A 13,067-nucleotide genomic window follows, 5' to 3' on the forward strand; every position below is an offset into this window, starting at 1 on the left:
AAAAAAAGAAAGTAAATATTTCATTCATAACTATTTTGTTACAGGAAATGTTTTCCATTATTATCATCCTGACCTGAAACATAGTTACTGCTTCAAAATCCTGCTTTAACACCTGTGTTTGCTACTCTTGCTACTTTAACTTGCTTCTAAATATTCTTAAATTATATTCTGTTCAGGTTGCGTCCTGGTCTGTGTGTATATCATAGTAGCATATACAATCACCTGAGTATTGTGTATGCAGAATTTTCTTGGATTTTATTATTACAATGTATAATTACTCTCTGACACTATTCTTTAAAACTCTGCCTTGTTCTTTCTTGTGAAGTTGCTGATGCAGATTCCAGTATTAAAACCCTAGAAAAGGAAGCAGATCGTCTGCTAGATAAGATCAAGCCAATCAAAGAGCTTCAGGATAACTTAGGGAAAAACATTTCTCAGATAAAAGAGCTGATAAACCAAGCTCGGAAGCAAGCCAATTCGGTAAGCTGTCTTTCTCAGTAAGATGACCTTTTGTGTTTTGATGGGATTTTATTTTTTACTTTTCTATTTCTTTTCCACAGGGTGAATCCTTTCTAATTCTAAACTTCTGTAAAGAGAGCAAATAATGGGCTATAATTTCTCAGATAAACAGAGAATATTCTGATGATTTTCACTCCGTGTCTTGTTTCTTCATTTAAAACTTACCCTTGTCAAATGGATAACATCTGTAGGAATGTATCAGGAAAGGTTACTATTTAAGAAGTATTGTGGATGATAGCGCAGCAGAAGAGTCACAACAACATTGATTTTTTTGTGAAAACAAAAATATATTTTTTTTGCCTCTGATTTCATTTCATAGATATTTTATTAACTGAGAATGACACCATCTCAAACTCACTGAAATTGCTGAATGTGTTTGCTTTTCCCATATTCTTGACTTTCTTTGTCCAGTAGCAGTTCTGCAGACTCAAACTTGAGTTAAGAATATATTTCTAGTCCATGTAATGAGTTTAGAGTCCATCTCCCTGACTCAATAATACTCTAAACTCAAGGACCAGCTGGTTAATACTAAGGTTATTCAGCTTGTGACCTAATGTGGGAAAGGAAAAAAAATACTTGAAGATGGTACTTAAGAAATGTTCCTGCAAAATGGTTGGAAAAAATAGAATAATAGGATCCTGGGAAAGAAGTGTATTCCAAATACTCAATGAAATTTGCCCATGTTAGAAAGACAATCTACAGCAATGATATGGTTTTATTACATTCATCTTTTGTCTGAAGGCTTTGAAGTACTTAACTGCTCAGCATTTCTGAGATAGGGAAATTGCGAGTTTGGTCATACAACGGATCTCCTTTTTGACAAAGTTTGCCCTGAGCATAAGGTGATACCGTTATGTACATCTACTCTAATACATAAACATGTCTAGCTGGAATTGAAATACCATTGTACTGTCATTATGTCTGTGCTGGCATTATGAAAGCAAACAGTATACTGTTTTTATCTATGCTCAGAGCCTGAGGAGGCTAGCACACATATCCAAGTGCGTATGTCACTCAGCTGTGAAAATGAAACTTAGTTATGAATACCAACTCCATTAGGGGCTATGTAAAAGCAGTGATAGACACAACTGTTGGTTTAAAAATAATTGTTAAAAGATGTCTTAAATTGGCATAATCAAAGATACTACAAGGGAAAAAATAGATCAGCCTGTCTACCTGATAGCAATGTGCCTGTGATCCCCTCAGGAGTGCTGCTTATTTTCCTGGCTGCATTCTACTTAGAGACTATCTCTACTGCTACAGTTCCATTGCTGCTCGTGTTAGACCAATATATCTTCTAGCTATTTTTAATCTATACAGTTCATCCTTTCAGATCTGAATGCCACAAAGAGCTTGTATTTCCTTGTAATAAACAATCCCAGAAAGAAAATTCCATTTCTACCTCCTGTGCATATCCAAGCAACTCCCTGGTACATGTAACACAGAAATGGGAATAAAAAAAAAAGTGTAACATTCTTATAATTATTTGGAAGCATCTAAAGTTATTTCTGGAATAATAAGCAGTAGACTGAATTCTTTCTGCTGTGCTTTTTTTGAAGATCAAAGTGTCTGTGTCCTCTGGAGGTAATTGTATTCGCACGTACAGACCAGAAATAAAGAAGGGAACATACAACACCGTCATTCTAAATGTGAAGACTGTGGTTGCTGACAATCTGCTTTTTTACCTTGGAAGTGCCAAGTTTGTAAGTCTGTCTCCTGCTTTTCATGTCAGGGTTGCTCAATCAAATCAGGCTACTGACAAATACAGAAGATGAGAAAGGCTTTTTTTTCCTCCTAGAGGCTTCAAAGCAGTAGTAGAGGGTCTAAGATAATCTAGATGTTTACTGTCTTTGGTATTTATATAGGGACTTCTAAAATATGACCAGAAAATATTTTTCTATATTTTTTTATTTTAACTAGATATGAAATGGGACACTCGTAGATGGACTACATTAGAGCTTTAAAATTCACAATACCATCAGGGTAATTTTTGGGTTGGTTGTAGGTTTTCCCTTGGGAATGAAGTAGTTAATCATCTTGCATCTGTCAAAGCTCCTATTTGTTGTAATTTTAAGTCAAGACTACAATTCCAAGCATAATAATGATGAATGATTCAGTTTCCCATGAGCCCTATAGCAGACAGACTTCTAGAATAATCAATAATAATTCAGTAAATGGGGAAAGTATTCTATTATTTCAAACATTTTGACCTATATATTTTACTTATCTAATACAAAACGAAAAGACTAGATGACATCATGTATTAGCCTGGAATCCTGACATCTTTCTACCATCCAATGGATCTTTTACAAACAACATTACTCTGAGTTAAATCCTTCCCTTGATGGCTACAATATTAACACTTTTGTAAGTCTAGCAGCCATTTACTGAATATCACTGACAGAAGTCACTTGCCATCCTTGGCTTGAAATTCCTGGTCTGAACCAATGAAAGCAGGAAAAAGAGAATCTTATTTTAGATTACTGTAAGAATTAATGTTCATACTTTAATGTCTATATATGGATTTCTGATGCCTCATTAGACCTTCTGAAATGTGAAGAATTCTGGAAAACTTCCTTTAATTAAAGTATGAGATTGCTTCTATTTTCATATTTTACATGTAGACTGACTTCTTGGCCATAGAGATGCGCAAAGGCAAGGTGAGCTTCCTGTGGGATGTGGGATCTGGTGTTGGACGGGTAGAGTATCCAGATCTGACCATTGATGATGGGTTTTGGTACCGGATCGAAGCCTCTAGGCAAGTACATATTTCACTTCCAATATTTGGTTCGGAAAGAAAAAATGGATACATTTAACAAGTTCTGCTTCTAATCTACTGTCCACAAGTTGGCATACCTCAGGTTTACATGGAAATGTTTGCTACGTTTGAAATAGCAATTTAAAAAAAAAAAAAAAAAGATTATGTCATAAATAGGAGAAATTCTAGTCAGGTTTAATGGAAGATTTTGAACCTGCATCCAATAGTACCAAAAGTGTATACACAACAATTATTATTGAAATGTGAACTGTTCTGTGTCAAGAATTTATTTTCATCACATATTTCCCCTCTAGCATCAACAATCTATGACTGCTTATATTCCCTTCTGTTTATGTATCACCCTATTGATTCCCTACTTCAACTAGCTTCCTTTTAAATTAAATCAGTTACAGATTTTGACACTCAAACAGATAACTACTATTCTTTTTTCGTTGAATTTCAAAGAGGAGCACCTTTTCTGAATTTCTAGTGTTGATACAGGACTGCAAATGCAGCCTGCCATACACCAGTATCTTGATTCTTACTCAAAATGCCATTTCCATAGGCAGAAGGTCTCTTCAAATTGGAGATATTTAAAAAGATGCAGTCTATGAAAATCCAAGGATAAAATGTTGTGGAAAGTTAAACTATACTTTCTACTTTGAAATCAGTTGTTGAATGCTTTTGAACTTTAAAAATACCAATACCTTAATATTCAAATTTCATATTTGTTACTTGAAGTTTATATTTTCCATTCAAATAGCAAACACATGGCATATGGTGTAGTAATTACAGCATAAGGATTACATAACTTTATATCCTTTATCCTCTACTTCCGAACAGATCTTAGTAATTTAGGTAACATTGTCTATATTACAATTTGATATGAAGCTCAGTAATTCCTCCTGCATCATTACAGTTAATTTCACATAATATTAAACATAGAAGCGATAATATAGTCAGAAAATAAGAGAAAGAAGGAGAAAGAAAACAAAGCAATCTAATTCCAGTTATATCCATAGCTCTCAGAGGAGGAAATGGTGTCCAGTTTAAATAATTTAGTGAAATCACAGAAATCAGCCATTAAGAGTAGAGAATTAAATAAAATTATGGCACTGTCTCCAGAAGCAGGCTTAATGAAACCTTATTGCTAGGAAATACGAACTGGGGTACAATACGAATTGTTGAAATCTTCACCAGTTCGTATTATGCATACTAAAATAACTTCATGACACAGTAACGCCAGACTTTCATTTACAAAAAAGCTGCTTCAGCAGAATATGGAGCCAGGACATGGTATAAAAATTCATGCATCCTACAAAAGCACATTGCCTATTAAGCTGGTTGTTCTGGATGTATAGGATGTGCATGCCATTAGTTTTGAATGAACTGCTGGATCAGCAATTTAGAACAATTACAGCTGCACAAATCTGAAGTACAGAGGAGTGTTTAGGAGAATTACATTACAGAGACATTAGTTGGGTTTGTGGGATTAAGATGAAGAACTTGGGACTGATTTTGCATTCTTAAGGCAGACTTCATAAATCACGTACCCTACTGAAGATTCTTCAACTTTGAACATTTTAGTCTATTTAGTAACTCTCCTCTGACTCTGTTCATAAGCTGTTGGAGAGTTTTACTCATTTCATTCTCTCACTCTTTTTTTCTCTAAATTTCTGCTCAGTTCCAGCCACAGACTTTTTTAGCAATCTGACAGGGCCACCAGAACAGCTGGAGCAGGGCATCAACTTAGGATGGGGACATAAGATGCAATTCTGGCCTTGCTGAATTTTGCCATTGATTTCAATCGTGACAGGCATTGACACACAATAATAACAAGATGGTAGGTTTAAAGGTTGATAGCAGTTCTTAATCATGGATCCCAAAGGGCCTTAAAAAGAGGAGATGAGGTAGCCCAGAGGTTATGAAATTCTCAAGGTCACTCAGCATACTGACTGAAATCTAAATATGAAAAAGCTGACTGTTAAGTAATGATCAGGGACGTTCAGTTCAGTTAACATCTGTGCCAAAATTTCCAGTGTGTTAAGACCAAATTGATAATTAGTGCATCTGTTTTCCAGGGACACTTTTAATTTTCATCACCTTTTTGTTTAAAGCATACTAATACTTTGCATTTTATTGTATATGCAGAGGTTATCATGGAAATATTTTCTTTTTTTTGTATGGAATTGAAGTAAAATTTGTTTTTTCCTATAGGCTTTCCTATAGGAATTTCCTATACTTTGATGGTACAGGAATTTAACAAATGTCACTTACAGAGTTACTTACCTGCTTATAGGGGCAAATCTGATTTGCATTAAGAACTGCAATCAATCAAAGTATCGATTAACAAAGGAAAATCTGGCGTAACAGTATGTGACAAAATGATTTAAAGCAGGTCTGCAACAGGCAAATAATGTCAATTTTGTGAAACAGTCAAATGCACAATAGAATATTTTTGAGGCTCCCTAGATCAGTGAAACGTCACTTGACTTCGGCAGGTCTCCATTAGGAGCAGAACCTGATTAGTTGTGATCTTAATCAAGTGTGATTTAAGTATTACCATTGTTTTAATTGTTAATGACGGGGTTTAAGCAGCGCCCTTCCTTTGAGGACAAAGGACGCTTGAATCACAAGTTCACTGTAGACACATCCAGCCCAGCTCAGCAAGAACTCAGTCTTAAACTACTGTGGCAAGCGTAAGCCATACTTACCCATGAAGATTTTCTGTGCTTTCAAGGGGTCAAGGAGCAGAGGTTTCTACGTGGTATTTTGTAATCCAATGGTGATGACTTGCAAAAGTCATCTCATTTACATCATCATCTCCTAAAAAACCCTGCATGCACGGCACTATGTAAATTTTTCAGATGATCAGCCACACAGTGCTGGTACATCTTCTGTAATCCTCCAGTTTTGCAGAACTGACTATCAATAGAACAATATCTTCTAACCTGATGACTTGTCATGCACAGGACAGCAATGTCTCTTTGCTGTCAAGTTAGTCAAGTTCTTTCTTCAAGCTTAATTGTTCTCCTTAAATAAGAGAGAATTATTTATGGAAGAGACTCCATTGTTAGCATTTCAGTCTGTTTGAAGATGAAAGACATCCGTGCTATTTGTGACATATTAGACACCCTAAAAAGTGTCATTCTGCTCAGTGACTTCTGCATTATTGCACTTGGATGTTTTTAAACTGGAATCTTGATTTCAGCACCATATAGATTGAAAGTGCCAATGATTTTCTTTCGGAGAGCGTCAGACTTAAGCAGTTTTAAAAAAAGTCTCTAGCAACTGTTAGTCTTTCAACAATTACTACATTGAGAACTTTTATCCTTTAAAGGGTGTCACATCAATAAACCTTCTGAAAAAAATAAAATAAAAATTTGGAATGTCTTCTGCAGAGAAAGCTATCTACTTAGTGTTCAATTCATTTTGGAATGAAAGGTAAAATATTGTCACTAAAAGGAAATTTTAAAAAATAATCCTTTAGAATAATGCGGATGGCTTTAGCCAACTTTAAAATTATTTGGAGCAACTACATGTTCACATATCCCAGATGTCACTTAGGAGGAAACTAGGAAACTGAGAGTCCCATCTATGTGATTTCCAGAGCTGCCAGATCAAGGCACAGGTGGGTAATCAAAGAGCTCCAGTGGTTTTTTGCAAATATGCATTTTTCACATTGAAAGCCTTGAGATCCCTGACTACAAAGCAGGCAAGACAGCATAGATCTACAAAGGTATTCCCTATTGATTGGAAACCCTCAAAATTACTTTGCAACCCTGCTTCATAGTTCACGAGAAATTTATCAAAACTGAAATGTCTCAACTAAATCTTTTTCAATTTAAGTGACTTTTTTCCGTCTCTATTTTATTTCATAAGAAAACTCTCAACTCATTCTGTTTTTTGGGTAATAGGTTCTGAAACAAAGGAATTTCTGAAGAGTGTTTTTTAGACATAAAAAAGCATAGTCTTATAGGATTTTTCCACCATCTTAGAGCCCTGGTCCAGTAAACTATCTAAATCCAGGAATTCTGTAAGTACAGGATAGCAATGTCTTTATTTAGCTTATTCAGTAGCCTAAGTTATGCAGTCTTCCTTGCTGTGCTCTAAATGTAAGTTCTTCAAGTAAAGCTTTATTTAACAAAAAATGGCAATTCTTCCTGAAAGGTATGCTTTTAACTTTTAGTTTGCTTGTTAGTTCAATACCCCAAGCCAATCTTTTTTTTTTCCCCCCCCCTAATTAGACAAAAAGGAATTTTGCATCTTTGCATGCAGCAAAGTTCAGGACTTACTTAGAAAATCAAAGGGATTTTTTTACAGGCTAGATACATACTAGATGCTAGATACTTCATCCGCACATGATGGGATTTGGGTCACACTCCATGCTTATTTCTACAATCATATTATAGTGCCGTAAGAAATTATGTGTGTTGATTATGGTCCATCCGTCTGGGATGAAACGCTAATTTATAGTGTGACTATAAATGCCTAACAGTTTATGTCTGCTAGGTAAGTAGTAAGCTTTCTATGGAAAGCTACTATCCATACTACTGTAAGCTAAAGTAATATTAAGCAAATTACTGCAAAGGATTCAAAATTGTTCAAGTTTCCTTTGAAAAACCTTTCTATATACCTGGAAGACGAGGAGGAATCATCTCTCTCCACATTCTGTTCCTCCTATTGTAAAAATATGTCAGCAAACCCTTTCCATACCAGTTACTACATTAATATAACCTAAAGAGTAGAAGACGACCTGCTACAGAAACTGTTAACAAATGGCAAATTCTTTTGCTGTTGTTACCATCAATATCCGATATGGTTCATAGAGGACAATGAGGTAACGTCCTTAAATGTAAGGGGATTTGTGCCTGTTTGATAAGCAGCAGAGAGCTCCACTGCAGAAAGTGCAAACTCTGCATCACAGTGAAGGAAGTTGAAGTACTTTATCACATGATCATTCATTTCAGTTCAAATATAATCTAATAAACCTTATGAAATTCAGAAATTTAATTTGGAACCTTGCCTGCATCATTTTTCAGAGCAAGAAACAATTACTTAACACTAATTTCATCACAATAATTTTAAAAAATGCAACTTCTTTGTTTTAGTTAATGAAAGTTCCACTTCATCTGTATAGTGAATTTTGTTCAAAAAGGACATTGAGGTGAGAAAATAAACTGGTTCTGTGATCATGTCTTTAACTTACACAGGCCTAAGACTCTATTCATTTGTATCAAAATGGAACATAATCAAACCAGTAATGCATGCCTCTATTAAAAGATGTCATCTAAAATGGACTTTTCCTATGTTTGGTTTGACTACTGACTCTGTATGCTTCAATTATTTTGTTAAAATCTCTAGGACTGGGAAAAATGGCACAATATCAGTGCGAGCTCTGGATGGTCCTAAAGCCAGCATCGTGCCAGCCACATTCAGTGCTGTCTCTCCACCTGGATATACCATTCTGGATGTAGATGTTAATGCCATGCTGTTTGTTGGTGGTTTAACTGAAAAAATAAAGGTAACGTCTTGCTGGTGCTAGTGTATTAACTGGCTGTTTATGTGGACAATTTTGGTTATTACTTACAGTAGAAGTAGTAAACTTTAATATGCTGGCATCATTGTAGTAGGTGCTTTATCAGCAAATAGTACACCTGCACTCTTGAAAGATTATTGGGATTTACCTAGACATGTAGGTGCACAGACCACGCTGTTAATTTCTAATCAGCAGCCTGGTGGCTGGCCGTACTGATGCAGCATTCAGCCCAAAGAACTAACTCCTGCGGGGTAGCTGGGTGCTTTACCCTGGACATATTGCTGCCCCAACAGGCTTTCAGTATCATAGTGAGAGGAACTCATCCCTGTTTCCATACATTCCTGGGCTCCTAACAATGTGCATAACAAGTTATATTCCTTTACATTCAGGGGATTTTCTTTGTCATATACCCACAGTATCGCTTCATCCTTTGCAGTCTACTTTTGACATTTCTGTTTTATTTTCTTCATTTTTGGTCCTGTTTTTCCCCCTGTACTATCCCTCTTTTTAACTGCTACCTGTGTCAGATCCCTGACCTATTTTCTCTTCTTTTTGCCTGTTCATTGCTTCTAGATGGCTTAACTTAATGGCAATGAATAGAAGATTTATGCCAAATAGAATGGATAGAAATTTTTCAGCAACAAATGTTCTCCAATAAGTACTAATTAGCATATATTTTCCAGTAGCATTCATTACAAAACAATTTAAATGAGCTATTTTGTTCCTGATCAATATTTTGATTTTTTTAATGTTAACATTACAAAAATTTAAAAATCCTCATTTAGCATTAAAAAAAAAAAAAGCTAACATTCAGACTTTCCCAAACAGTGAACTCAAAGAACTTTTGTTTACACTAAAGTATGTATATGTCCTCAAGTGCTGAAATAGCACAATATTTTATGGTCCAACTTTCTAGTTTTTAGAAAGTTTAACTCTCTAGATGGTTCTGGTTTGGAAATGTGTGGATAGACATATTCCTTTCTTATAGAGAATAGTGTGGGTGCACATTTCTAGAGAGTCGAAGACAAAATCAGAGCACAGAAAAGGAATAGAGAATGTAGATTCCACTGAAGGAATGTTCAGAGGAACAGGAAAAAATGTCATGATATTTTGGGCTGAGAAATTGCAAGTCGGTCCACGTAAGTAGAACTCAGATCCATTCTCTCTGTTTTATCTGAAATGGATCCACAAATAATCACAAACATTTTCAAGTTCTAAAGATGCGGATGCAATGAATCTTGACATTTCTTATTGAACTTGAAGGGTCCATATAACTGCCATGCATTTTCTTTTATGTAATTTGATTTCACATGGGAAATAGACAAGGAAGTCAATGGAAGAATTTCTTGGAGAATTACATATTAGAAAAAACAGCCTTTCTGTCACCTTTTTCTGTGTTCTCCTTACAGCCTTAAACATAGGTTCTGGTTTGCTCTCTATCTTCCTGCTTTCTATCTAGAGGCAACTAAAGGTGTTTGGTTTCTTCTGTTAGTCCTAAACAAGAACCCTCGAAACATATTTCTAAAATTAATGAATCATCAGTTGCTAAAAGTGGCTCTGTACTGCAGAAATTATTGACCCTTACAAAACCAGAATGGCCTCACTGGCTTTCTGTACTCTATCCCTTTGATCTGCTATTTCAAAGGGAATGGAAATAAACCAGGGAGAGGTGCTTTATCTCCCACACCTAATTTACTTCACAGCTTGCTTTCATTCTTGGCTTTTTGCTATGTCGGATAAATTTTAATTTCCACTCCTGTTTTCACCAGTAACAAATTTAATTGCATTGGCATTACGTCCTGGTTTTGACTCGCCGTAACTCCTCAGTGGAATAAGCACTGCACTCAGCTGAGTCAGGACTATTCAGTGCTTGCAGTGCTGTGTAGCTACGATGACCAAAGGCCCAAACCCATCACTTCATAGAGGCTATAGGGTTGTGTCTGCCCACCTCACTAAAATGCTTAACTGTCAGTCTGACTGCAAGCTTGGAAGACAGACTGGCTCAGGTAGCAATCGTAAGGGCCAGAATTGTGATTAAATGAATAATTTCATCATTCTGCATTTAGAAAAGCACTTGAGACTCTGGTTTGTACAATGTCTAAATTTCTTTGACTCTGTTGAGACCTTAGAAAATGCATGGTCAGGTGAGTTTTGGCTTATTGTCTTTGGGTGATCCCGCAAAGAAGTCGTGAAACTTCAACCTCAAATGCCAGCCTAAACCCAAACTTTGTTTTAATTTTATTTTAGATTTGAATTATTAGAAGGCAAGTGGGGCAAGTATTGAAACATAGTAATACCATTTATGTTTGCACAGCTCTAGAACATCAAATGTCCCAGGCCGGAGCTTTCACCTGAATTCTACTTGAAAAAAATTCTCGTGTTTACATTAAGAATCCAGAGAATCAATGATACAGAAATTCAGCATCGGCTGTTCTGTGCCACAGCATAAAGTAGTCTTGTGCCTAGTCCTAATTTCCACAGCAAAGCTGTCACATTAGACTAATAAAAATATATGTTTTACTTGATGTCATCTCTAGGTTTAAGTGTTACAGATATTTTCTTGTTAAATAAAGAGCTCTTAGTATTACAGTTTGATGGTAGAAAAAGTGAGGCAAAGGTGTAAAGAGAGATCATATGTACCATTTGAGTAACCAGGCCCCAAAGCTGGTACCTCCTGCTCCAATAAAAGATGTCACCACTCCTAACAAAGATCATCTCACATAAACTGCACTGTCAGAGGAAAAATTAGTTTGAATTTTAGAATATTTAATGTTATATCTACTGCTTTTACTTCATGTTTATTAGTAGTAGTATTTATTTGGGGTATTTATTTGATATTTAAATACGAATAGTATTTGAATAATACTTAGCCAATAAGAATTATTTAACAATGAAGGTTCATGAAGTGTGTATTTAGGAAAAAGTTGAGATTTAGCAGAATCTTTAGAGGGAAAAGGATTCAAGGGCTCTTCATGTTCAGGGTAAACAAAAGGACCTGGAAAACAGTAACGTTTAAATCTGAACCCTTTTCTGAATGTTTTTCTTTTTTCTTTTAGTTAGATGCAGTGAGGCAGAAGTGGGTAGTGAGCACAATTCAGCACGTAAGACAGTTCTAGGATCAAGTATGAGGTGCAATGTAGAACAGGAACAGGAATTATGGATGCTGCAAAAGTCTGATGCCAGAACAGCTGTTTTCAATGTCAATAAGAGATATTTTCTGGAGAATTCTCCATTTTTTTCATCTTATTCAGGAAAAACAACCTGAATTATTTTTTCTCTCTAGGTAAAAAAAGATAAGGGCAGAGGCAGGAGACAATTGTAAGATTGGTATGGCTGGTATATTTGCAGGGTTTTAAACACAATAAGACTTGCTCTGCTCAGACACAGTCTGTGAATTAAAAGATAAATGATAATTTTTTCTGGGAATTTTTGTCCTCATGTGGTACAGTTGTCAGGCTCACACAATGAAGACCTTAACTGAGACTCTCTTCTAAAACCATGAAGCTCTTTGGACATTTATCAAGGTCACTGATATTTTTTAAATCTTTGCCTCAGAAATCTGCTTTTTTGTATTATTGAGTTTTGGAGTGCTTTAGATTTGTACTGGGATTTTGTCCACATCCCTTTTTGCATGCATCTTTGCACTGTATTCAAAAAGAAGGCTCATTTTCAGTTTTAAAAACCATCTTTCATCTGACTTGAGTAGAAGTCTATGATACTTAGATGTCATGAATTTCTCAGAAGTGATATTAAGTTCATACTTGTTGCTAATTAAAACCTTCCCAATTACCCTGGGAAATATCACCAGCACGTTAAGTCTTTTGAGTCATACTTTTCCTTGAATATTTTCAAGTTGCACTTCTCCATATTCTCTTGCAAGATCTTAATATTCGTAATTGCTGTATGGAAAACAGCAGGTGTTTGTCTATCTCAAATAGCTAAGTATATAGATTTTCAATCAGCTCATATTGATGAAGTGAAATTTAAATGAAACTAGGTATTTTTAGAAGGATAATTTTGAGCTGAGTACTCTGTGTACTGTCAAATATTACTACCTTGATCATGGTACTATGTTATAATCTAATGAGCTTTACCCCATGTGCGTGACCCTAGCTTAAAGAATTGTGATGGGATGTGAGTTTTAATTGCTTTGTCATCTGCACTTTTTTCTGCATCCAAAATTCAGCATGAACTTTACAGGTGTAGCCAGTCAAGTTCACAGTGGTCTTTTAGCTTGGACGATCTGCTCTG

General features: G+C 35.6%; 1 protein-coding gene across 7 annotated transcripts in view; it reads left to right on the forward strand.

The window, feature by feature from the left end:
• LAMA2 (laminin subunit alpha 2) overlaps positions 1-13,067 on the forward strand; it is a 379,531-nt gene that overhangs the window by 327,860 nt on the left and 38,604 nt on the right. For all 7 annotated transcript variants that reach the window (XM_054819583.1, XM_054819586.1, XM_054819585.1 and 4 more), the window contains 4 exons: positions 326-480; positions 2,079-2,222; positions 3,144-3,277; positions 8,642-8,801. In XM_054819583.1, the coding sequence (XP_054675558.1) occupies positions 326-480; positions 2,079-2,222; positions 3,144-3,277; positions 8,642-8,801 (593 nt within the window). The remainder of the gene's footprint in view (positions 1-325; positions 481-2,078; positions 2,223-3,143; positions 3,278-8,641; positions 8,802-13,067) is intronic.

The sequence above is a fragment of the Grus americana genome, chromosome 3 (genome assembly GCF_028858705.1).
Source record: "Grus americana isolate bGruAme1 chromosome 3, bGruAme1.mat, whole genome shotgun sequence".
NCBI classification, from domain to species: Eukaryota; Metazoa; Chordata; class Aves; order Gruiformes; family Gruidae; genus Grus; species Grus americana.